The following is a 26,742-nucleotide window of genomic DNA, read 5'->3' on the forward strand; positions in this document are numbered from 1 at the left end:
GTGTCCCCTAGCCAACTCCTCTCTAACCGTTCACACACACACACACACAGCCCCTCCTGCTAAGGCCAGTTTCCATGCTAAACTGTTCATTACGGCCACCCGGCAACACTGTATGGAGGTGTCAGAACCCATCAGTGCAGGGAGAGTGGACAGGTGAACACATGAATACATCCCCCGTCCTGCGCTCTGCGGGAGGCTCAGACCCTGGGGAAATGGTGATGAGAGGCCGCGCGACGCTGATATCCAAGGGTGGGAGGAGGGCATCCAGCCCAGAGGCAAAACTCGATTCACTGAGCTAGTATTTACTGAGCATACGCCAGTGGTACTGTGTTTGGCACAGGACTGAACAAAGCACAGTCGATGGGGAAAAGGATACCAGCAAGTAACTGCAGGAGTTACTGCTTGTTACGGTGGTGACCCGTGTTAAAGGGATGTATGAGGTCCCATAAGCAGGTGAGAACCTCTAACTAGGGAACCAGGGCTATGGGGAGTAGGGGTGGGGATCAGAAGAGGCTTCCCTGGGGCAGCGAGATGTAAGCTGAACTGGTAATGCTTCATCAGCCTCTCTGCTTCAGCCCTGGGCGCAGTTCAGAGCCACCCCCCACCGCCGTCCGCCTTCCTCACCAGCCATTCCAGGCATAGGCGTGCTCTCCGTGCTGCCCACATTCAGTTAGTCCATCTGCTTTCTCCAGGTGCCCCTCCTGCCCTCCTCTCTCCCTTCCTACCCCAGCCCAGCTGAGGCTTTTCTATCTGCTCTTGAAGTTGTTCTGGCTCCTGGACCCCCTCCCTTAAGTTAGTGGCCACATTCTTTCACCCTTTTCACAGTTCCCCACAGCTTTTAGGATGTAGCTTAGACACCTGAGTAAGATCCTGACATCGGCCACGAGGAACACTCCATCTCTACGCACATCCCTTCCCCACCTCTGCCACACTCACACCCCTTGGTTCTAGTTTTGCCAGTCCCCTTGCTCTTTCCTCAGTGCCCTTCCTTGTCCACAATTCAGATTTCACCTCTGTGAAGCCTTCGTGGATTTTCCCATTCAGTCGAGTCCTTGCTATTGGTGAGAACACTTAGCAAAGGCGGCTTTCTAGGTGAGTTATTTATATTCCTTTCTCTGAGGCAGTGTGCATGGTGACAGGTGTCACAGACTTTGGGATGGGACTATCTGGGTTCAAAATGTGGTCTGTCCACTTGCTGGTGTGACTTTGGCCAAGTAACTTAACCTCTCTGTGCCTTATTTTTCTCATCAGCGATACGGGTGAATAGTGGTACCTGTCTCACTGGGGTTGTTGTGGGCATTTAATCGTTGTCATGGGTAAAGCACACAGAAGGGGCCTGCCTGCTATTATTTTTATTTCCTCTGTTATCGTTATCTGCCCTTCTCACCTGACTGTGAATTCCTGGCGGTCAAGAAGCACACAGAATTCATCTTTGTATTCCTCCAAAGAGATTCTGCTTCTCCCATAGTCTCTTGTAACTTCTTATAGAAAGAAACACAAAAGGTTCAAGCCAGAAAGGACTGCAGAGGTCATTTGGAGTAAATGCTAGTTTTCCTTACCAATAAACTGAGGCCCAGACGAACTGAAGGACCTGCTCAAATCATACCGCCAGTCCCCAGCAGCCGAAGGAACCTAGCGGTCAGGAGCGTGAGATCCGGGTCTAACTCAGGCTTTCCTGCGCCAACACAAATGCTATTTCTATCCCCTCTTTGGAGAACAGATGGTCAGTGTCATCTCCAGCCTTCTCTTGGCATATCACTGAGCCACCCTTTCAGATGGCCCCTCAGCCTTGTACTCTCCCTGCTAATGGATCTCTGTTGTCCTAAGCCCTTTGGCCCTGCCTAATGAGGCAGGGTTTCCTACCTTCCAGTCAGGGTGCTGCGTGTGCTTTAAATAGGGAGCGGCAAGGCAGGTTGGGGCTTGGCCTTCACGGAGACTCCAGGGGTGGAGAGGAGACGAGAGGGAGGCCAGGTCAAGCGGACACAGTCCAGCCCCCAACCCCACCCCCTGCCGGCACCCACCCTGCCAGGCACCCAGGCCGCATTCAGACTCCTCCCTTCACTGTAGATTTGATACAATCTGGAAAACGCATTAAACATTACACAGAGTAGTTGGCGCGTAATTAATAAAGTACAGATTTTGGCTGGAAGCCTCAACCTAAAATAGCACCATGGCTGTGGGGTGAGCAAGGGCAAGGGAGGGAGGCTCAGAAGATGGCATGTGATGAGAACCAAGGCCATTGTCTCTGCAAATAACAGGGTCCCTTCTCTCTGAAATTAAGGAGGGAGGAGAAAGAGAACAATTGTAATATTTTTATTAATAAGGGTGAGACTGGACCTTGGGCAGGCAAAATGTCTTGCCCGGGGATAGTTGTGTGTCTCCCAGGATAGAGGCAGGGACCTGAGTGTGGGCCAGCGCCTCGGTAAAAGACCACCTTTTGTGTATCACTGAACCACTCTCATGAGGTTGCACATTCCAGGGCTGTTTTTAATTTGAGAGATGTTTTAATGGCATTTTGAGACAGTCTGTTCCCTCGCCAGTTCTCCAGAGAGGCTGGAGGGAGCTTCGTGTCTTCTTTGAAGAAGCAAAAAAAAAAAGGCCTTTTCTTCTGCCAGCATGTTCAGAGAGCCCTTTGCTGCAGTTAACCAGCCTTGTGGTGTGAGGGGAGAGGTGAGGAAGGGGCTTGAGGAAGTGGAGGGAAAGGGGAGAAAAGGCTTCTGTGATTAATTCAAATGCCTGGCCTCCGGGGCTTTCTCTGCTGAAGCTGGAGCCCTGCTGCTTTCTGCCAGCGGATCCCAAACTGGGTTTCAGAAGCAAAATGCAAATTTCAACCCAACTAATCAACCCTGACAGGGTAGCATCACCTCGAGCCTGTCAGTCATTAACAGACGACCCAAGGCAGACCTGAGAAATGAAGAGTGCCAGTCCCAGATGAAGGAGGTCACGATGGAAGGTTCCGGAGACTTCAAAATGATATCACCATAGAGCAGAACCTTGACACCAAAAGGGAAACTGAGGCAGGCAGGAAGTCCCAATGTGATCCCCTCATGCCATTTATAATATTTCCTTCCTCTCTCTGCAAGACAGAAATGAACTTGATCTTCTTGTTCAATCAGCAGCGGGTGGGTGAGGATGTGTGAAAGTCTATTATATTATGAGACCCTATGGGCCCTCTATGAGAATAATTAATCTATTAATTACGTGACATAAAGAAAACAGCAGCTTCTATGGCATGATCGCTGTCGCATTCGTTTCCCTATCCCCGAAGCATAAGCACTACCCTTGGCATCTAGAAGGTCTTCAGAAATGTCTGTGGTCCAATCTTTGCTCCAGACCTCCCAGACCCTCAGTATATTTGTCTACAGGATGGAGATAAAGAGAGCTTCGCTTTCCTCCAGGCTGTTGAGTGGGTTGAATGTGGAGCTCTTGTTGGTCAACCGCACGGTGATGTTCTGACTGCCTCGCTCTGCCTGGCTCTGGCTCCTCCGCTCTTCCCTCCCGTGCCTGGGTCGCAGCCAGCGAGACAGAGCTGGCAGTCAGAGAGACACAAGGAGCTTCTGCCCTCTACCCCCCGGCTCCCCATGCAGCTACCTTGTTCTCGAATATCCAGAATTTGAACCCAGAACCTTGTACAGCTACTTCTTCCCAGGGGGAAATAGGTCAGAGATCCAGAGCTGGGGGCCGGCCACCAGCCAAATTCCCAGCTCTAACCCTTTCTACTTCTAGAAGGGGCCGAGAAGGAAAGTGCTGTCTCTGGTGCCGAGAGAGGGTGGGGGGAGGCTGTGGGAGAGGCAGGTTGGGTTTCACTGGCATTCCAGAGCAGGCTTTTGCTGTGTAGCTGAATCAGAGCTGAGGGAGCCTCGGAGACCAGAGGAGCCTCAGAGCCGACTGTGGGCAAACCTGATAGCCCATCTGGAATCCATCCACGGCCTGCCTGCCCTCCCTCCCTCCCTCCCCCATGCCCTGAGCTCACTGAAGGAGCCACCGTGGGGAAGCAGGGCCGGACGCCTTAAGCAGCAGGCTGGGCAGATCCCCCAGGTGCCAGCCCACAGGCCTGTGCTGCTCCTCCCAGCTCAGAAAGCACAGGTCCCCCCCTGCACCAGCCCCCGGCATCAGTTCATGCCCCTTCCTCTCAGAACCAGAGTGAGCGAACCTCAAAGCTCCCAGTGGCACAGAGGAAAGAAGGCGCCTCAGCGTTTGGACCATACCGAGGTCGTTCCAGGGACCTGAGAGTGCCAGCCCCATTCCACATCAGGAAGACGTCCAGATGGGCATCCAGGTAGCACTGGGCTTTCAGAATCCTCCCACCCCTTGGCTGTCAGAGTCCTGAATCTCCTTGGATGTCTGGTGTCCCAAATCTCTCATCACTTCAATATTCTAAATGCCCAAACTCTCCCAATGGAGGGATCCCAGAGCTGGAAGACATGGCATTAAGCGCAGAGTAGGGACAACCGGCTGCCTGCAGCCTCACACTTTATCCTCAGCTCTGCTGTGGTGGTTCACTCTTGACCTTGAGGGAGTCATTTGCTTTCTGAGGGACTCAGTTTCCTCTTCTCTAATAGGACACCGACCCCTGCAGGATGGTCATGATATCATAGAGGAAAATTTGGATGACAGAAACCAAAAACAAAATGTCATCGACCAAGCACACTCTCTGCAGAGCAGATGATAATACAACGGCAGTTTCAGCCAAAGTGCCAGCCAGCCTCAGCTGGGAGACTCTGACCCGCAGGGCCCCTGTCCTCTGCCTCTCTGAGGCGGCCTCCCAAAGCCTGTAGAAGGGAGATTTATTCCTGCATTTTCCTGGCATCTTCCCTACCCCCTGGGTCAGTGGGAGTCATGGCACCCTTCTCACCCACCACATTTGATTAACCTTTGATCACACCCGTCCAGCACGCGGGAATGGACACCTGTGGGGCTCTCTCTTCTCTCTCATGCAGAGACACACACTCCTCTCCATGAGCAGGAAGGAATGCCCCCCACCCCCGGAATACCCTCTGCCTGGTGGGCTAGAAACAGAGCCCACCATAGGGAGGATCCTGCAAGCTGAGGAAAGCTATCCATTTGCTGGAGAACCTAACGGGGTCAGAGGCAGCTCAGACCACCTGGAGGCAACCAGGCCCTTTGCCCACCATGAATCTCTTTTCACAACAAACTTTGAGAACAGCCTGTTTTCCCATTTCAGCTTCCTGCGTAGTGTTTGCCTAATCCGTCTGTCCAAAATCCCTCTCCAAACACGAGGTTTCCTGCCCAGCACTGGCAATCAGAGAGCTAATTATCTGGGATTAGAAATGGGGGGGGGGGCTCCCATTTAATTACAGGAAAAAATTAGACCAACTGATGTGGCCAAAGCTACTGGGATTAGAATTGAAGTCCAGGTTTGAAGGCAGGTCAGTTTGGAAGGTGGGAGCACCCCGTGCTCCATCCCGGGGTCTTCTGCTCTTGGCTCTCTCTGGAGTCCGTGAGATGAGGGTAGAAGGAGGGCTCCAAGAGATTCTCCCTTGGGGGTCGGGGAGAGAGGTGCATATGTGTGTTAGAGAGAGACAGGGAGAGAGACAGCAGAGAAAGACAAAGAGAGGTAGTAGACATGCAGAGAAACTGGAATTGACAGGAGAAACACAAGAGAGGGAGAAAGAGATGGGCAAGTGGGAGGTGAACAGCAGGCATTTTGGGGACCAGCATTCTGTCCCGCAATTGCTGTGGGCTAGCATTTCCGTCATGTTCCCTTTCAAGGGGGGAAGAACTGAAAGGCCGCAGAGGCAGGCCTCCCTCCTGCCTTCCTCCTTTCCGTCTTCCCACTCCTTCTTCCAGTGCCCGGCACGCTGGCCCAGTATTGCCACACACAGCACAGGTGACAAGTGTAGGGGGACAAGGGTGGGGCAGGGAGCATGGACTCCATTGGGCTCCTAGTGATCTTGAGTCTCTTCTGTGGCCTGAAGATGGGGCTTCCTGCCAGCCCTTGCTTTCTTCTCCTAGGAGAAGAACCTCCTGGCTCAGAGAAGCATTCACTCATTAATTCATTCATTCTTCCATTTTACCAATAGTTAGGGAGCGGTATTATGGGCCAGATGCACAGTGATCTATGCGTTTTCATTAGCCCAGAAGAATGCAAATTGACCTCTGGCTCTAAGTTGTGAGTGGTAATCTCCTCATTTCTTCCCCCTCTTCCAAGATCTCACATACACTTAAACCATCCTGGGAATAGTCCAGAAACACACCCTGGCCAGCTCCTGCCCACAGAGGCAAAAGATATGAGCACACAGTGCTCATATGAGCACACAGCAAAGACCTGAGAATACGTCAAGGGAACAGACAACAGAATGCAAACGTGTGCAGTACAGAGTATATGAGTGCATGAGCATAACTTCTTTCCAAATAAGGAATTAGGTGACTTATAAAGGATTTGTCAAACATATGTAGTGAAAACCAGTATGGAACTAGATAGTTCAAGCCATAAGAAGGGAGCGGAAATAAATATGCTAAGAATAAAGCCAATATGGGCACGAGCACCCAGCCTCAAATTTGGCCTGAGTATCCTGGCAGCCGAATCAAAAAGGGAAATGAGATGAACTAGAATTCTTAGTCTGCAATAGAAGTATACCTATTTTTTCAGGAGAGACAATTCCTGGACATTACATAAGTGACTTAATCATGTGAGTCCTTGTACAGAAACCAGGACAAAATTTGACATCAAAATCAGAAGCCTCTTTTATATGGTAATTTCTTATATAAACTTCCACTAAAGTGCCAAGGCCGTGACATCCATGTAACAATTATCATTCAATGAATTACTCTCGTGGAGTAACCAACAATCAAAAGCAAGTAGATAAGGCCATTGAGGAAAGTGAAACTTGCTGGTTAAGCTTTTGTGGTCCACGTTTGTGGCTTTCTGGAGCTCTAACTTGATTCAAGGATAGAATGCAAGTTTTAAAGCAACCCCTTTGTGCTTTAAGTTGAATAAAATGAACTATATAGATTCAGCTTCTACATCTGGGAATTTATAATTTTTGTGGACACTTCTCTAGAGGCTCAGATAGCAGAATAAGAAAGAGCCTTAAAATGGTAGACAGTAAGATGTTAACGTCATACGCAAGGCAAAGGTGAATGCATTTTGGGGAGGCATGCGGCGTAATAAGATTGTAGAATCAAACTGACCCAGGTTCCAAAACCTCTGTCTACCACTTACTGGCTGTGTGACCTAAGGCAAGTTACCTGACCTCTCTGAGCCCCAGTTTCTTCATCAGTGAAACGGGTTTGGGGGATTAATGTAGATATTTTGTGTAAGGTGCCTGGTGCCCCATCCAACATGTAGCATGTGCCCAATTAGTGGCAGCTACACTCCATTGCAGGGTTACTGAAGAAGGTGGCATTCCTAGCGTGGGGAGAGGAGCCATGAGCAAGGGAGGAGACTCAGGAGCTCTCTGGTCCTTGCCAGGGTTGCTGGGGACCGGTCGCCCCTTCTGAGAAATCCCCTCAAAGCCATCAGCTTCCTAATTGTTGGGACTGTCCAGAGCGGTTCTGCAGATGCTCCAACCTAAGTTGTCTCCCAGGAAGCCCCAGAATTCTCCCCTTCTCTGCTCTGTTTCTGTCACAACTTGACTGGGAAACCCGTGACCCTCCTTTCCCTGGCCTGTTTTCGTTCCTCTTCAGAAATGCCCAGGACTTGGCCTTTCAGCAAAGGAAGGCCCATCTCTCCTTGTAAGGAAGGCCCATCCTTCCCCGTCCAGCCCCGTGGTCTCCCCGTACCTCAGCCCTCAGGGGCCCCTCCTCTGATCGTCACGGCGAGGTTCAGGTGTCAGGTAGGGTGAGGGGCACCACCTCCTGCTTCTCCTTGAGGCATCCTTGTCTAGATTGGATGCCAGCCAGTCCCAGGCAGCCTCTAAGTGACAGCAAAGCGGGTGGGGGGTCGGATGGGAAGCCACATGATGTTCCCCCGCCCACCCCGACCACACCTTCCTGACAGCCGGGCACCCAGAGCTCCCCTGAGCCACAGAGCTGGGCAGGAAGAGAGAGGCAGATCCAGAGCATCGCGGTGTTGAGCCAGGGGCCAGGCACACACCGGGCTGCTCCTTCGGACACATCCCTTTTGCCCAGCCTCTCTCCCTCTGCTTTTTTTTTTTCTGCAGTTTCTCTGGTACTTTCCAGCTCACTGCCAAATTGTCAAAAGCTATGAGAGGCAAAGTGCTGTTCAGTTAATGATTCCAGTCCCTGGAGAGGTGGAACGCTCTTTTAAGAGAAAAAAATAGAGAGGAGTTGGGGGTGTGCGAGGGGCAGACAGGGGGATGCTTCAGTACTTTAAACAAAAGCTAAGCTGCAGCTCCTTCTAGCTCTTTTTCAGGAACAGATTAGAAGTGGGGAGGTTTGCCCCGAGCGGCCTTCTCTCTGTGGGGAAAGGCCTGGAGCCTCCCCCTCACTTTTCTCTTTTTCACAGAGTAGAAAGGGTCTGAATCAGAACGCTGCCATCCTTTCGGGCCCAGGGGCCTCCACCCTCTGTGTCCCCAGCGTAGGAGACCCCAGCAAAACCATCCCTTCGCACTCAGGGAGGCTGCCTGCAAAAGAAGCCTGCAAGCTCCTACAATGCAAAGGTTCCTGCGTTCCTCCGCTCCCTCCACAACCCCTCCTCCTTCCCCAGCTGCTCCCTTGGAAAGGACTGAGAGTAGGGTGTGACCGATGGCCCCAGTGGACCCCTGAAGAATTCCCTCCCTGCCCAGTTTTCCTCCTCAGTCTGGTCCCACCCAAGTCTATGGATTAAGAGCAAACCAGCCCAAAATTCTTCATCTCCGTGCAGCCCTTTCCAGCATTCCAAATGCTTTCACGTTCCTTATCTAATCTGTTCTCACCACAGCCTTGTCATGTAGGCTGTGCTGTTTTTTACCAGTTTTGCAGATGAAGAAAGTGAGAATTAACTCCCTTGGCTGAATGCCCCTGTGTGGCCTCCGCCCCCAGCGAGTTAAGACATCAGCCCTGACTGGACAGTCAACACCTCTCAGAAGGGAAGATTGAAGTGTGGGGCTTGAAAGATCTAGAAAGGAAACTGAAAAACCTCTGTAGAGGCTGCCCTCTTCATAGAGACGAGACCTGCGTGCCCTTTAATTTCCGTCATCTGCAAGTGTGATCTGCCTTTGGGCGGGGCAGGGGGTATTTTTTAAGTTATTTTGATTCATATTGTCCCTAGAGCAGTTCCCTGCCGTCCTGATACCTCTCATCTGTTCACATCCTCATACAAAAATTCTATCAGCTGCGAAAATGCAGCCGCACCTTGGGTGCCATGGTGTGTGGCTGCCCAGAGCCCAAGAGTTCATAGCATCCTGGTAGTGGGATCCTCTCAGGGGTCGGGAGGATGGGCAGGGGCTTCACTTTGCTGACCCTTGAGCCCACTGGATGTTCTGCTAATGCTCACAGAAAAGACGGTACAAGGTTTGCTCCGTACAAGGCTTCCTTCCTTCACTACCCGCCCCCACTGAGCTCCTGGCACCTGCTTCACTGTTGTACCCAGGCACCAGCAGGGGCTCCGTGCTGGCACTGTGCCCAGCAGCTGTGGGGCGTCAGCACAGGAGGGGGCGGGCATCGAGGAGAAGCAGGGGTCCGGCCAAAGAGAAGTTGGTGACCGGGAAGGGTCTCTGAGCAGCAATGCCAGGGCGTGCAGCTAGAGTCCGTGGCAGATCGAGCAGATGAGACAATCCTTGCTCACCAGCCCCAGCCCATCCCACCTTGATTAGAATGATCTGGCCCCAGAAGAATAGCAATGAATTAATTAGGGGTCTGTTGTCATGAAGCAGCTCATTATTAGAGTCCCTCTCCTGGGAGGGGAGATGGGGAAAGGTGTGAAGATGACAGCTATTCAAACAGAATCTTTTAAAGAGCTAGACCCTCCCTCAGCTGTCTGTTCTGCCCTTGGGCTCTGCCAGGAAGTCAGACACACCAAAGCCTACAGGGCTGCCCTGCACTGCACTGGCCGCCCCAGATTTCAGGGGGTGGAGGCTTTCTGGCCTCACTTCCCTTCCCTTCTCTGACCCTGTTTCTCAGACCCCAACTCTGACCCCATCTTCATGACCTTAACTCTTGCTCTCCGTCTGCCTTTGAGCCAGCAGAGCTCCAGCTTAGTGGCCCTGCAGTTCTTTTCAGAGCAGCACCTTGAGTGTTTATAGTACTTTCCTCCTAAGAGCTCTTACCAGTCCAACGAGAGCCAAAAAGATCATTTCAACAGACACTATTGCATACAGTGTGTTTGTGCTCCAGGTTCCAGAAGACTTGGTTGCAGGGGGCAGGGGGATGCATGGAACAAGATTCCCTCCTCTCCCCATTCTTTTCTAGAGAGTTGAGTTCTGACTCTCTGCCTACCAGCTCTGTGACCTTGAGGAAGTTTCCTCACCCCTCTGTGCCTCAGTTTCTCATCTATAACATGCGATAATAGGGTTCTTGTGAGAATTAAATGAGAAGAAGTGTATAAAGCCCTCGGCATGGTATCTAACAATAATAGGGGTTAAATAAATGTGGGCTCTGACTTCTGTTCCACTCCTGCCTGGTTTCAGCAACAAGAATCCATCCATTCCATCAGCCTGTGTTATTGAGGTCCTGCTCTGTACACAGTAGTACCCAGTACAGTGAGGCATATGGAGCTGCACAAAACATTGTGTCTGTTTTCTAGGGACTTACAATCTTAGGAAAGATAACTGCACGTGTTCACAAGTAACTGTGCCAAGAGTCACACTAGATACTGTCAGAGTTCAAAGGAGGGATCAATACAGGCTTCATGGAGGAGGTGGCATTTGGGTTGGGTCTTGAAGGATGATTAGGATCTAGGAAGTAAAATAAATTCTTAAGCAAAGGCGTAAAGACCAAGAACCTGGGGACATAATTGGAAAATGGTGAGAAGGCCGTGTTAGCTAGACCCCTGAGTGACAAATTGAGGCATGTGAACTTTTCTAAATTATCAATAGGGACAATTAAAGGTATTTTGTGTGTGTGCATGGATTCATACAATGATTTCCTTTTTTTTCCGTCTTCCAAAAGTAGTGTATGTTCATCATAAAAAAAAAATAGACCGAGATAAGCGAGCAAGAAAATTACAAACACCTGAAATTTAAGGATTTTGCATACAGAAAAGGCAGGATCAAATAAGTGTTTTAAGAAGATTAATCTGGCAGTGTTTGGTAGAAGAGATTAGAGCAGGAATATGCTGGAAGCAAGGAAATTTCTCAGGTTATCGCAGTAACACAGATAAGAGGCAATAAAGACTCAGACCTAGCCCGTTAGCAATGGGAGGAGAAACACAGTGACACGGATGTGCTTCTCTCAGTTACCACGCATTTTCTGCACCATGGTAGACACATGCCACATGCGTTTTTTAAAAATGACTTTTCCTTTTAAAATCTCAGGGAGTCTCCTGCATTCAGGCACAAGCCCAGTGTCATAGCCGTGCTCACAGACCTAGACCTCCCTTCCCATCCTTCCAGCCCGAAATGCCATCCTCAGCGTTAATGAAAGCAAGAGATTACTGTTGCAGGTTATAAAATGCGGCGCAATTTTAGGCCATTGAAAAGAATGAGTTAATTAAAGAGGGTAATAACCCTCTCCAGCGCCCCACCCTTTGCTCCTTTTCCAGCTGCAGGTGGCCTTCTTTGTCACACTGGAGGAGACAGCTACATGATCTATTTTGTTCCCCAGGAGTTATCTCCAGGGACACCCAGCACTTTTTAGATGTAATTTTTAGTCCCAGTGCAGGCATTGTCCTCTTGTTTGACTTAGGGAAAACCGAGGCCCCAGAGGGAAGCAGAGTGAAAGAGATGAGTGCAGGCTTTGCAGTCAGGCAGCTGCAGCTTGGAGCTCTGCTGGGCTCCTTCCTGTGTGATCCTGCTCTAGATAGTTTATGTTTCTTATTCTGTGAGATGGGAAGGCCTACTGCACAGAGTTTTCTAGATTAGCCATGTTTGTATCTCCAACTTTTTGCACGCTGGTTGTCATGCTCAATAGATTTTCCATAAATACGTTGAACTAATTGATAAAGGGAGATAAGCAATTCAAAGCCCTCTATATGTCCAGTTCTAGGAAGTGCTAGTTTCCTTTGCCCCCGCAGCTCCCCCTGGAAATTTTCCAAGGTAGTAGTTAACCTTGGGCATATGTCAATATGCCTCATCTTCACTGCATCCTATTCCAGAGCTCGGTGAAGGCTGCATTGCCTCCACATGGACCCTAAAGGTTGCTTCTAAATCATTCCCAGTTCAGAAAGCCTAAGAGGTTAGATTCTATCCCGATACAGCCTGGGCATCCCCAGGCTGGTAACCTGGGTGTGATGCCTTGAATGGAGATTCCGAGAGTCCAACGTTGCTAGAGTTTTGGGTAAACAGAGATTCCGGTTTAGCAGGAGACGCTCATTATTCTTTATGAATTCCTCCTGCTACCCCTCTGTGCTCCCCCCAACTCTGTGCACTCCCGGTGAATTATTGCTTTGCTGCTGCGTGATTTGATTTCATCTGAGGCTGCTAAATGCTTCTTCCATCCCTCGCTGTGTTTATCTTATTGTTTCCCAGAACAATCAAGTGTTTCCTCTGCCCCTGGCAGCTTCAGCTTGTTCCCGGAGCCTCCTGACCTGCCCAAGCAGCCTTGAAAGGTGGGGCTGATCTAGGGTCAGAGCCGGGTGCTCCAGAGCTGCCCCATGTCATTCAGCTCTATAAGCTCTACTCCTTTGTCCTGGGCCTTGGAGCTCCAAGCCCTGCCTGACAGAGCGAGAACCAAGAGATTGGATTCTGGTGCTTCTGGGACTTGATGTCACTCTCCCCTGAGTCGTAAAGGGAGAGGCCCCTGGGACAGCAGCTGGTGCCCTTGTAAAGTGCAGTTTGTCCTTCACCCCAGGAAGGTGTGAAGAGAGGCTGTTCCTCGCGGTTCTGTGGGCCGCTGGATAGTGATTGCTTGGTCGTCTACCCCTGGCTGATGAGAAGCAAAGAAGCCATGATCTAGAAGGGAATCCCACTGCAGCCAACCTCCCCGAGCTAACCCCCAAACCTTGCTCAGAGTACACGCTCAATAAATATCCACCACATCCCCGGTCCTCATAAGCCAGGATTCTCAGACTGTCCCAAGATGCAGAAGTCCAGAGACAGGTGGTTCCTCTAGGGACCCCCTCCCTCCCTTCCAGGAGAAAGCCCACGGTGGGCTGGCCTTCTAAAATCCAGGAGCCTCTAGCCCCGTGCACCCCCTCTGCTAGCTCACCCACCCCCAGCTTAATATCTAGGGCAGATTCCTGACATGCACAGAAATAGAAATAGTTGTACATGGAAATGTCAATCTCCAGTGTCAAAGCCCCTGTGACTGGCCGACAGCGCACTGGGGACCAGTGCTGGAAGCATCTGCACGTGTGTGGGAGGATGTGTGTGCACATGCACACAAAGGTGAGGGCAGCCAGAATTCTCGAAGTTTAGCACACCTTGGTGACCTCCTTCCTTCTTGCCGACAGGAGGGGTCCTTGGCTTCCCCCCTCTTCCTCATCTCTCCTGGCTCTGTGCAAGCCACAGGCCAAGTTTTCCAGGCTCCTGTGTTCCTCTCCAATCATCCAAGCATTTAGGGGCAGGCTCCCAGCTGTCCTCCAGGGAGCTTCGGCCCACTGGACTGTGACTCTGCGTGGATAGTTAATGTTTGCACACCTCGGGGGTTGAGAGGGGACATGAGCCAGAGGTACCCTGGAAGTCACTGCTGCTGCTTCTGTGTGTGTGTGTGTGTGTGTGTGTGTGTGTGTGTGTGTGTATCTATGTATGCATGCACATGTAGTGTGTGCAGGATAGAGGGAGGAAGAATCTCAGAGACTGACTTTACCAAACACTTCAATCTATAAATAATTCGGGTCATGAAACTCTACAAAAATAAACTTCAGCATGAATCCTCGCCCTCGCCACTCAATGCACAGCTGCAGATACACTTGCTCATTAACTCATTCCCAAGTTCAGTCTGAGCAGCACCAGGCCTTCTTCACCTTCCCCTCTTTAAAGGTCTCAAAGTATACACACACACACATATACACATACACCCACACACGTGCGCGTGCACACACACACACACACACACACACACACACACACACAAACATTCATAAGCCCAGAATCCTGAAGCCAGAGATAAAATCAAATAATAAAGGCCTCCTCCAAAGGGAATTTTAGGACACATGGTGACGAGACCTGCTGAAATTGTTGTTGAGCCCTCAATAACTACATGTCAAAAACCTCATCCTCTCCAAATACTCAGGTCTGACAAACCAAGTTTCCAAGAAATCTGGGCTTGGACATAACAATAACACTTTTATATTTATATCACACTCTAAAGTTTCCAAAGAACTCACATTTCCTTCCCCTCCTACTTATCAGTTTAGGTATCACCTCCTCCAGGAAGCCCTCCCCTCAGTCCAGGTGAGGTGCCGCCCTGCCCTCCATGCCGGCCTCCCTGGGATCCCCATGCAAACCTCCTCTCACACGGGGTGGCCCAGGTGTATGTGAGGACTGATTGGATTGTCTGCTTCCCCATTCCTGGGGCTTCCTAAGGGGATCCTTTCTCGAACTGTCCCCGGCTCTTAGCACAGGCCTGGCTAACAGGAGGCATGTCCTGAATGAATATTAGACAGTACCGAAATTTGCAGCCACAGAAACTATCACACAAACAAGTGAAGTGACTTGCCTGAAGTCACATAGCCAATTATTGAGAAAGCTGGGATTAGATCCCAGCCCTGCAGACGCAAACCAGTGCCTCCCTCTGTGTGGTGATGTCTCTCAAACCAATGTATTTCCTACTGAGAGGCCCAAGAAGATTCCCAATTCTATTGCTCTTCAGCAGCTCTTGCAAAAAAAAGATACTACTACTGCTACTACTACTACTACTACTACTAATAATAATAAAGTGATGTTAGAGTGTCAAATCCCAAGTAAAACTCCATAATTTAGGACTAACTAGGGAAGAAATTGATGCATAAGAAAAAGAGTTTGGAGGGGCCTGCAGATAAGCTAGTTAATTGGATATGCTGATTTAAATTGGATAGTCAAATAAAGAGGCTGTCATTAATTTCTGTACAGACCTAGCTGTGATTTAAAGGAAAGCTACTACTAATAGGATTACTATTTCATTCTCATTTCAAAGAGGCCCCTCCCCTCAGGAGGACCAGACAGTAAATCTCCCCTGGTTTTCACCTCACATCCTCCTGCCCCAGAGCCAGCCCTGATAAACTGCCTTTTAGCCTCCCAGCAGGTCCCCCCAAATTAGGCTCTGAGTTTACTGTTGCCTCTAGGAAGTAGGTGTTTGTCCCACTTTGGCCACTTCCTCTTTCTTTGGGGTCTGAAAGAGGAAGAGCAGCTAAAGAGAGGATTTGGACTCTCATCTGCCCATCTACTCTGTTCTCGACTGCAGTGAACGGCTGTGTTCACACATTATTATCTCTTAGGAGAGTCACAGAGTGGCTGAGAATCAGGCTTTATGTGGGAAACCCAATACTGCCACCCTTTAGCTGTGTGATCTTGGGAAAGTCACATAACTCTCCATGCCTCCAATTTCCCATCTGTACAATGGGAATAATAACAATGTTTACCTCATGGGTTCTTGTACAGGTTAAATGAGTTCATTTTTGTTAAGTACTTTCAACAGCACCCAGCACATGGTAAAAGCAATAGAATTGGTAGCTATTAAATTCTTTAGGCCAACAGGGCCCTTTGAAAATCCACCAAGATCATCCTCACTACCTTCAGGCAGGGCCACATTTAACCATGAAGCAAAAGAAGTCATCCCGGGGCTTCCCTGGTGGCGCAGTGTTTGAGAGTCCGCCTGCCGATGCAGGGGACACGGGTTCGTGCCCCGGTCTGGGAAGATCCCAGATGCCGCGGAGCGGCTGGGCCCGTGAGCCATGGCCACTGAGCCTGCGCGTCCAGAGCCTGTGCTCCGTAATGGGAGAGGCCACAACAGTGAGAGGCCCGTGTACCGCACCAAAAAAAAAAAAAAAGAAGAAGTCATCCCGTGTTCAGAACTCTCCTGAGAAAGAAGATACAGCCTTCTGTGGTCACCCACTCTGTAGTCAGGGCTCCTCATGACAGGAATTCTTACTAGAGCTAGCCTAAATCTCCTTGTACAATGGTTTAGGCACATTTTGTCTTTTGCTCATCTTTGTAGAGACTGGCACCCTCCATTGCAGCATACTGCCCTTATCCCACCTTCTGAGCTTTGTCCAAGCAAATTGACACCACTAGCTCTGCATGTCTGCTGAGGTCAAGCCCTCCCAGGAGAGGAGGAGCCCAAGTAGAAAGACGGGTTGAAGTGACTGGCTTTCCCCTGTCTGCATCACCTCCCTCCTCTGACCCTTCTCCATGTTCCTCCTCTGCCTGGTTGGATGTCTGGCTGGGGCCTGTGCAACTTGGTCTGATAGTGCCCTTCTCTTGGATTAGATTCATGGCCTATTTCAGTGTATTGTTATCCTTGTGGTCATTGAAACCTGGCCCTGGAGACACAAGCTCAGAAGCTGAAGAGAACTCACTTTGTGGGATACCACAGAATAGACTCAATCTGTTGCAGTTTTTTTTTTTTTTCTTTTTGTGGTACACGGGCCTCTCACTGCTGTGGCTTCTCCCGTTGCGGAGCACAGGCTCCGGACGCGCAGGCTCAACGGCCATGGCTCACAGGCCCAGCCGCTCCACAGCACGTGGGACCTTCCCGGACTGGGGCACGAACCCGTGTCCCCTGCATTGGCAGGCGGACTCTCAACCACCGCACCACCAGGGAAGCCCTGTGTTGCATTTTAAAATCCCAATTTTGTTTGGGACTCTGTCACAGTCTCCACCACCACCCTGTGTCTGGCAAGGATGGAGGACAACATTGAACCTCAAAACTTCCCATCCGAGACAGAGAAAGATGGGGACTCGTGTGCTTGAATTACAGTAGGGCCCACCTTTGTCCCTCCTCAGTCACAGGGTGTTCTCTTCATCAGCCATGTGCTTTCCTCTGGACCACACCGGCTGGAGCTGGTGGGAGCCCCAGGTCCACCCCTGACTAGCTATGTCCATGAATGGAAGCCCTTGAATGAGATGGGCTCCAAAGCCCTACAGCTCCGGCAGTCTTCATAAGTCTGTGATTCTCCTGTGATAGACCCTGAGAAGATTGCTCCTTCGTGTTATTCAGAGAGGAAAACTGAGCCTTGGGGAGATGAGGTAACTGACCTAAAAGTGTACCATTAGGCATAAAGCAAGCCCAAACAAGAACACAGTCAGAGCAGAAACCCAGGAACCCTGAGTCCCAATTCAGTGTGTTGCCTGGAGGGAGCAAAGGGAATTAGGGAAGGGAAAGACCTCTGCCGTCCAGTTGGCCTCCCCTGGCTTCTGCCTGCCAGCCCTGTCCCCACCTCATTCCCTTTGACCCCCAGCCTCCTGGCCCCCTTCTCCATCTTCTCTGTCCTCCTGTTGGTATCTTGGAGAGCTGCACCAGCTCAAGGCAGATAGCATGGGATGAGGGAGTAAGTAGGGGTGCACAGACTTCTTAGGCAATACCGCTCTTCATTCCAGGGATTTAGACTGAATGAAATAGGATAGCTTAGTTCAGGTTCAGTACCAAGAACATTTTCTCTTCTGGTTTAGTTTCAGTTCTGATGTCTGAGAGTTTCTGTAGGTTTGATTCTGGCTTCAACTGCTTTATTGAAAGATTGGGATTGTAGACAGAAAAAAAAAAAAAAACTGTTTAGGTCTCTTATTCAGAAAAAGTTAATGGCTGGGATTAGTCCTAACTGTGATGCAGCAGAGTACGTGATGATAAATCATCTTTGGTTCAATTCAGCTCCAACCTTGCCATGGGTACCATCTAGTCCTGGGGACCACAAAGGGCCAGACATGGCTTTCCTCCTTCTGACTTTGTGTGCCCAGGCTCTTGGGGACGAGGCTGCTTCACCTGGCAGAGGGTTAACCGGCCTCCCCAGGTGGGAAGATCCTGGGCTGGCCCTGGCGTGGGAGGATGGTTCCTCAGTTCCTGGGGCTGAGCCAGTGCCCGGAGGAGACTGAAACATCCCTGGAGAGGAGCAGCTGTCACACGAAGGGTGGTGAGAAACACTGGGACATTTCCCATTTGGAGGACAAAGCAGAGCTTGAACTCTCCCATTTTATGGAGAGGGAATATTGAGGTTAAGCCAACAAGAAGTCATGACTATCACATCTCCCCCTACCTCCTGCAATAGCCCGAGAACTTTTGTGATTAAAAGCTACTATATTTCTAGAAGGATCTCATGGAAATTTTGGATTTGTCCATCTGAGAGAGAATGCTGCTCTGAAGGTTAAGGGGAACTATTTTAATTGTGGGGCATTTTCCCAGACTGAGACCCTTCTTCCCTCTGCTTGAATCCATCATGAGATTTGCTCCAGGGTGGAAGGCAGTAGCCTCAGCCCCACACCATCATTCCTGGCTCCAGAGTCTTCCTCTGCCCTATGAGAATGAATTAAATGACCCCCTGACCCCTCCCCTGGAAGGAGGGGCTTTAGTGACAGTTGCCAAGGCAACAGCTTGGAACAGCAGGAAGCCACTAAAAAGGCAGAAAAAAGGTTGAAAGAGGAGCTTAGGAGAGAAGGACAGTCCAACCCACAGGGGGGAGTTACTGGGGTAGGAATGGCTGAGAGCAGAGTTTCTTCGGTTCCACTGAGGTCACCTCCTCATCTTTAAGCCCAGAGCTCCCCAAGTCACCCATCAAAGCAGATAAGGAGAACCTGGTACCTCTGACTCTTAGCCCTGCTCCATTATTCCCACTCTTGGGGTCTAGGCCCAGGGCCTCAGGCAGGAAAGTGCTGTTTCTGCCACTAGGAACTCCAGAACCACTGTGCCCCATCCCACAATGGGCTCGTGGTCTGCTTCTCACTCACTCCAATCCAGCCCAACTCTGGGCACAGATCACACCCTGGGTCAGGCCCCTCAAGTACACAGATTCTCAGGAGGGTAGAAAAAATTGAATAGAAGCACTGGTCCTACCCTCCCAACTCTGCAAGAAATAATGCTCTTGATCCTCTCTACTCAGCCAATAAAAACTGAACATGTATCCATTCATCCATCCTTGCGTCAGGCACCAAGCTTAGCCCTTGCAATGAATAAGTCATGGTCCTTGCTCTCAGGAGCTCTCGGTGGGGTGGGAGAAATGGGCAGAGGGAAGAAGATGGTTAGAAGTCCAAGAGAGAAATCAAAGGGAATAGGAGGGAAAGACTTCAGCTTAAAATTGTCCACAGAAAATTGTCTTTTGACCTCACTTTGATTTAGCACTAAAGAGCCCACGATACTTTATCAGTTGGTTCATAGTTCATGTCCTTTCAACAAGCATTTCTCAAGCATTCCCTTTTATCCATCACCAGCTGTGTTCCCAGCTCCATTCTAGTCCTCAGAGGCTCGTCCTCAGAGAAATAGAAAGCCTTCCTGCCTTCAAAATGTTGGCAGACTTACGCACATGCGAGACAATTAGAGAGCAATTTAAGTAGGTAGTCAATACACGTTAGCTAGTGCGTATACGATGAACAAGTCAATTGATTATAATCCCAGGACAAAATGTCTGGTGGATAAAAAGCCATCAGGATGAGGAGCAATTAGTGTGGTGGAGAGACTGGGGAAGGCTTCATGGGGAAAGTGAGCTTGAGCTAGAGGGGGTTTAGTTGGACGGAGGACAAAGAAACAAGCCGGGGTTGGCAATATTGGTCAAGAGCCAGCTGCTGTGTTGGGAACAGGAAACCTAGTGGTGAGAGCACATTCAAATTATGGACTCCCTGCCATCAACATTTTGTCCTTAGGGACCTCTCTCCGCTGAATTTCCAAATTCTGTGTAGAGCTTAGACTAGAGGAACACCTCTCAAACCCCCAGGCTAGCAGAATCTACATCAGCTGGGAATTTGTTAGAAATGAAAATTCTCAGGCCTCATTCCCACTGAATCAGAAACCCTGGGGTGGGCCCGGGGTGCATTTTCCCAATCCCTCCAGGTGGTTCTCAGGGCATGCTGGTTTGAAAACCACTGGGCTACAATCAGTGCTTTTAGACCCTGGCCACTCACTAGATTCACCTGGGAAGCTTTGAAACCCAACGAAGATGCCAGGGCCCCAGGCACAGAGGTTCTGATGAATGGATCCAGCCATATATTTTTTTAAACTCCCCAGATCACTCTAATATATATCCAGGGCTGAGAGGCACCAGACTAAATGACCTCCAAGTCCTTTCTGACTTCTCATCCTGGGACGGGCTCCGAGGCCGAGTCTCAGATTTTTGTTCTCAGGGATTCCCGGCTCACCAAAATCTCCTGGTGGATTTGCACACATTCAGGGGATATGTTTGGGGTCAGAAAGACCTTTCTGAGATCCTAAAATCTTGAATCTCTTGATGACTAGCTCTCTGATGGTTTGTATGCTGGTCCCACCATCCTCTCTTACTTGCCCGAGGCAAAAACGCTCGGTGCAGATGTTGATTCTCCTACCCCAAACACAAATAAGTGTGCACAAGCACACACTCCCACACACCCTCATCATGCAGTGCTGTAAATATATGTACACACACACAAGAATAACCATATAGGGATATTCAGATCACACCTGAAAATATATACGTGCACACAAATAAACTCACCATCAGAAGTCCCAGACCAGCACACTCAGACTGCTTGGAAAAGGATTCCTCTTGGTGGAAGTTGGGCTGTTTGAATTAAGAAGCACCTCTGTCTTCCCTGTAACCTAGCCTGCTTCAGGGTAGCGCTTGGGGGGCAGGATTTTGGGATTATCTTCTATAAACTACCTGCAGGTAAACCCACAGGGGACCACTGAGTACAGATGCTGAGGATGCCCTTTTTTCTTTTGCAGATTCGAGCCGATGGTCCCCCCCATGGTGGGGTCCAATATGAGATGGTCTCCGTGCTCAAAGATGGGAGCCCCATCCTCCGGGACATGGCCTTCTCCATTGATCAGCGCTACCTATACATTATGTCTGAGAGACAAGTAAGTGCTGACACACATCCCTCCTTTCCAGAGCCCAGGAGGAGCAGATAACCAGTGACCTTTGTTCAGAAACTATTCCATCAAACAAGAGAGACCCCTGGGCCTGCTGCTCAGGGGTCCTAGGAAGCTTTTGCAGGGAGTCAGAGAGAAGCAGTTGGGGCCAGCCACTTCCTGGAGCCTCTCTTTAGGCCGCAGACCCTGTCTCAGCATGTGATGAACAGCCCCACAAGAACGGGCCAGACTGCATGAAGCAGCTTGGTGTGATTAGGAGGTAGATTTACTGCTCCCGAGCCGACAGTCTGCTGCTCAAGGGAGCCAGAGAGGTGTAAATAATCCAGGCCTCCAGGCTGGGAGAGATAGACCCAAGATAGGTCCCCAGAAGGAGATAAAAATCTTGGGCTGAGTCTTAGACTGATGCAGGGTAGAAGCTGGCCAGCTCTGGGAAGCTGCAGCTCTTTCTGCAGAGATGGAAAGGCCTGAGAAATCGAATTCTGTCCTTTTCTGGGTAACACCTGAGTGGATTCCACACCCTCTTGGATGAAATGTTATTCCTTTGGGTTATATTTGACCTGAATATGTGGGAGCAGAGAGAAGGCAAATGCAGGGAGAGCCATGGTGAAGGACAAGAGAAGGACAGGGGATCCCCCAAATCAGTGGAGGCGCAGGAAGCAAAGCTTAGACCTTAGGAAAGGCTGGTACCTTCCATTCATTCAGTCAGCAGGTCAACAGTCAGCAGGACTGGTGATCTTGACGTTGACCTGAACATGGTAAGTAAGATAAAGGCCAAAGAAAAAGGGGAAGGACTGTGAATCTGTTTTGGTGCTGGGGACACTGACTTAGAGGCTAGACAAGGACGTGGCGCTGGAGGACCAGTGAGCTTTCTCAGGGTACCTCCCCACTCAGGTGTCATTCTCGAAATACTCTGCAAAGATTCCAGGTGTCTGTCATCAAGTTCACCCTGCCTAGAGTTCTCTTTCCCTCCTCCCTTTTTGTATGTGTGAATTCTGAATCGGGGACAAGGGATGAGTGGAGGAAGGAAGAGGTGAATGGGCACATGATGGCATAAGGGAAGCAGGGATGCAACTTTAACTTGAAAATTAGTTCCTGAGAAGAGATGACACAAACCATATGCTAATTGTATGCAAATTACATCCAGATCCTCTTGAACCCGCCTGTCTTTTTACCTTCTTTCTTGTAACCCCCATGGTTGAGGCGTAAACAAGTCCAGATGCAAACTTGTAACCCTAAAAAAAAAAAAATTACTGGGCATGTATTTATGGGGAACAATGTACTGGAATAACATCAAAATGAATGGGACTTGGTCACTACCCTTAAGTTGCTTACAGTCTAACAAGGAAATCTTTATCATCAGATTGGAGGCTATAAATCCTCTGCCTTTCCTTCCTATTTTTCTTTGTTTATAAGACAAAAGGTTATTTCTTAAACAAAACTGATAGGTGGGCACCATACAAATTCAAACAGTACATACAGAAAAGGAAATAACAAGTTCCCAAACCCCACACCCCCAAATGTAACACCATGTTAACATTTGATGAACACCATTCCAGATGCTTCTGCAGAAATATTTACAGATAGAAGGGTGGGTGGAGAGATAGCCCCCTAGACTGGTGCATTAAAGGATAGTCACTGGGATCAAATAGACCTACGTTAATATATTTTCGAAAGACGTTATGTATGGCCGAGGACCAGGCTGGTAACTCTGGATAAAAATTCTTTCTTGGGTTCTCTGAACCCCATGAAGTAGAAAAGCAGAGACAGCAAATAGAAGTGACCAGTGAGACCTCAGTGGAACTGAGACGATGCCAAGGCACATATTTGGGCTGCATATCTTGTAGTCAAATGAGATGCTTTCTGAAATTGAATTCAAAACGTGGCCAAAGAGGAGGGCTGGAGGCTGATAAGTGGCCTTCAGAGAATACAATGACCTCTTGAAACCATATCTGATGTCCTCTCTGAGAGCATCAGCTCTGGCTAAACCAAGTGTCGGCATAGCTTATTTCTAAATAATCCCTCCTTTGGTCTCATCTTCTGCATCTGCTGCCTGGTGCCTGTCAGTTGGCGCCAAACAGAAGGGCTCAGTAGTAGCCAGTCATGCTGAGCAGATATAGGAAGAATTTGGGTTGAATGCCATGGGGCTATCTTGAATCAGGTGAGATATTAGTCAAGGGAGATCCCTATGCCAGGTGGAGCCGTGAACAGCGGGCAGAGTCGGAGGGGGACTGGTGGTAGAGCTCGGAGGCCTGTCACTTGGAGAGCCGCAGGCCATGGGGCAGTAGGTAGCCCGGTGATTTCACCAGGGGCTGGGTCCAGGGTTGAAGGCCAGGAGCACCTCAGGAGGGCCATCTGTCTGAGGCCAAGCGGCCAAGAGTACACCGGGCGTTCACAGACAGCTCGGACCTCTTAAAGGAAACAGTTGAATGTGTGGCAAGAGAACAGTCAATGGAAATGAAGTCAAATGACGCGGGTTCTAGATCAGCTTTTGCTCTAACTGAGGTCTGAAGCTCTCAACATTTTATAACCGGGTGGCCTTAGACAAGTCACGTCACCTCAGTATGTCTTACAAGGGTCGCTGTGAGGCTTGGCTGAGACAGCAAGAGGGGAATTCCTTTCACACCACCTCACGCACCGAGAATACTCATTGTTCAGATTCCTCACGGCCTGTCCCTGCTTTCAGCCTTCATGATCCCATTACTCAGGAGGGTGGTGACCCTGGGTGGTGGTTAGGAGGAAGCTAAGTGGCGGCACACCCGGCAGGCCTCAGGCCGAGCCAGGAGGCCTGTGTCCTAGCCCTGGCCTCCCTCTAACCAGCTGGCTGACCTAGACCCTGAACTTCGCAGGGACTCAGTTTCCTCAGCTTGAAGGATGGAGATAATAAATCGAACTCTCTAGAGGCTCTTTCAGACCTTAAAGAGACTTGTCTAAGGTCTTGGGATCAGGACTCTTCTCCGTCTCCAGAAGACAAACCCCAAAGCACAGGAAACAGCATTGAGGTTAGACCAAAAGAACTTTCTTAACGAGTTTTATGAGTCCCTGCATGCCCATATGAACTCCTTCCCCGAAGGGTAAACACTGCAATGAGGGTAGAAACGCTGGCGTCTATGGATAAGCAGATTCCTGTTTTGAGGCAGTCATTTAACAATTTGGAGTTCCCTAAAAGACCTAAGACCTTATAAGACACCGTGGGAATGGGGTTTCCCACCGCCTCACTTTCCAGTAAATCTCTGGGCAGCCTGCTCTCACCCCTGCCTTCACCACGTCCCCAGCTCGTCTCCCTGTTCCCCTCCCCCTCCCCCAAATCATGGCATCTATTGTATCCTTGATGCCACGAGAGAGTAGAACCAAGTCTCTGCCCTCCAGTTCTGCCTAGACAGGTTTTCATCTCCCCACAGAGCTAGAACAATCCAGTATGGGCTCATGTGCGCGCGCTCTCTCTCTCTCTCTCTCCCTCTCTCTCTCTCTCAGTTAATTAAATGTGATTAAGAAATAGGACTAGTAAGAAGTGTTGGGTCGTTAGTGCCACTGCCTAACAAGTCGATGTTAATGTACTGTTAATAGACCCAATGCTGGCCAGTCCCAGGGGAACATTTGGGAACCAATTCCCCGATCCTACTAATTGCCCAGGTGCTCCACGGATAGGATGCCTGACTCTTCCCTACAAAGTGCACCCCAGCTTCCTCAACAGCGAATCGACCGGCAGATGTTATGGGAGGGAATTCAAGTCGCTACCATATCCTCAGTGTCTAATGGAAGTCACATGGTGGGACCAAGGAGAATCAGGCGACGAGCCAAGTAAAAAAGCAAGTCACAAGATGAAAAGAAACTTGATAGCCCCAGTTTCCACCCAACTTGTCAGCCTGGCCACTCCCAGAAAGGGAATCTAACTCTATACTCAGGGTAGATGGGAAAAATGTATGGGGATGGAAGCAATTATTCTATTTTATACTTTAATTAGTTTGAATTAGCAGAGGGAATAGAGGCATAAAATGATCTAGTGAAGGGTGAAATGGAAAAAGGGAGTCATAGTGGAGAATGGCTCCATGTAGGCTGGAAAGGGCCTTGGGAACGGCAGAAAGGCTGGTGATGGGTGTGTGCGTGTGTGTGTTTAGGGTGGCTGAGGACATGGGATGCTGCTGTCTATTTCGAGGCCTGGAGAGGCAAGATAGCATAGTGGTTAAGAGTGGGAGCATGGGAGTCAGACCGCCTTGCACACAATCTGACACCGCTTGTTAGGCATATGGCCTTGAGAATGTTATTTCACCTCTCTACACCTCGATTTCTTCATCTGTATAGTGGGCCTAATAATGGTGACTGTTGTGAGGATCGAGAGACTATATATAAATTACCTAGCACTGTGTCTGACACACAGTCAGTGCTTTCAATAAGTGGTAATGATCATTATCATTATCGTATTGTCATTCGTAGTATTATTAGAACTTCTGAGACCCCAGAGAGGGCTAGAAGCATCTCCACTATAAATTACGGCTGAGACAGAGATCCCAGTCTCAGGCAAACACCTCCAACCTGACTTTCCTGCTGCTCCCTCCCAAGGGACACCTCAGAAGCCTCTGGCCTGGCCTAATGACAGCATCCGACTAAGTCGCTCATAATCTGCTATTTATTTTTAAAATCCAGGAATGTGCCCAGCAGACTAAACAGTCCTGGTCCCCTTGATACAGGCGAAGGCAGCCCTGGGCTCATGTGTGAGGCCCGGGAGGCCAGTATTCCAGGCATCTGTGGAGAGAAGGGAGGGGGACCCTGAGCCCTGGTCATCTCCCAAGCCTCCAGGCCCCTGTCTGGCTGCATGTGTGGACACTGGGCCAGAAAGGGGCTATCCCTGGGGCTTTCCATGTCTGGCCTCACCCAGTAAGTAAGCAGGCCTCAAGCTCATTGCAGTAGATGGGGCTGCCATTCTCCAAACAGTGGACACTCAGACCCCAGTTCTGAATGCCCATATGTATGTCAGTTACCGGCACACATTCTGGTTATTTACTGCTATGTAACAAACCACTTCAAAATTGACAGGCATAAAACAACCACTTCCACATGCTCACAAAACTATGCAAGTCAGGAGTTCAGACAGGGTGCACCGAAGAGGGCTTTTCTCTTCTCAGCAACATCTGGATTGGAGCCTCTGCTGGGATGGCATGAATGGGCTGGGGTGACTGGAATGATTAGGGCTAGAATGATCTGGAAGCACGTCCTCTCACATGTCTGGCAGCTGGGAACTAGAAGGCTGGGATCAGCTGGGACTGTCGGCCAGGGTACCTTAGGCAAGGCCTCTCCCTGTGTCTTGGGCTTCCTCACAGCATGGTGGCCTCAAGATGGTCAGACATCCTGAGCATGGTAGCTCATGGCAGACATGGCCGCTCAGGGCTCCAAGAGTGAGTATTCCCACAAATAAGGTCGAAATGTTATTGCCTTTTTTTACGACTTAGCCTTAGAAGTCATATTCGTTCTCTCTTCTACCTGACTCTTCACCTCTCTACCGCCCATCACCCCAGCTGATTCTGATGGGTGTGGCCCATGACCATGCTTTGAGAAACAAGGCACAGGGAAGGTAAATACATGGTTTCCTGTCTCCCAAGTTATGAACCATAGAGCATCAGAGCTGGTAAGGACTTCAAAGCTCACCCATACTGACCCCAGATGGGAAGTATGAGGCCCATAGGACATGCAGCAGGCTAGCTGCCCTTTCAGCCTTGTACAACACCCGACACCTAAGACCAGAGTCACCAGAGCTGGTTTGATTTCTCTGAACTCACAGGG

General features: G+C 49.8%; 1 protein-coding gene across 1 annotated transcript in view; it reads left to right on the forward strand.

Moving 5' to 3' along the window:
* The window catches only part of PLXNA2 (plexin A2), a 217,904-nt gene that overhangs the window by 75,374 nt on the left and 115,788 nt on the right, over positions 1 to 26,742 (forward strand). The window contains exon 4 of the mRNA XM_082674787.1: positions 20,821 to 20,955. Within this exon, the coding sequence (XP_082530913.1) occupies positions 20,821 to 20,955 (135 nt within the window). The remainder of the gene's footprint in view (positions 1 to 20,820; positions 20,956 to 26,742) is intronic.

Source organism: Grampus griseus (genome assembly GCF_964374135.1).
Source record: "Grampus griseus genome assembly, chromosome: 1".
NCBI classification, from domain to species: Eukaryota; Metazoa; Chordata; class Mammalia; order Artiodactyla; family Delphinidae; genus Grampus; species Grampus griseus.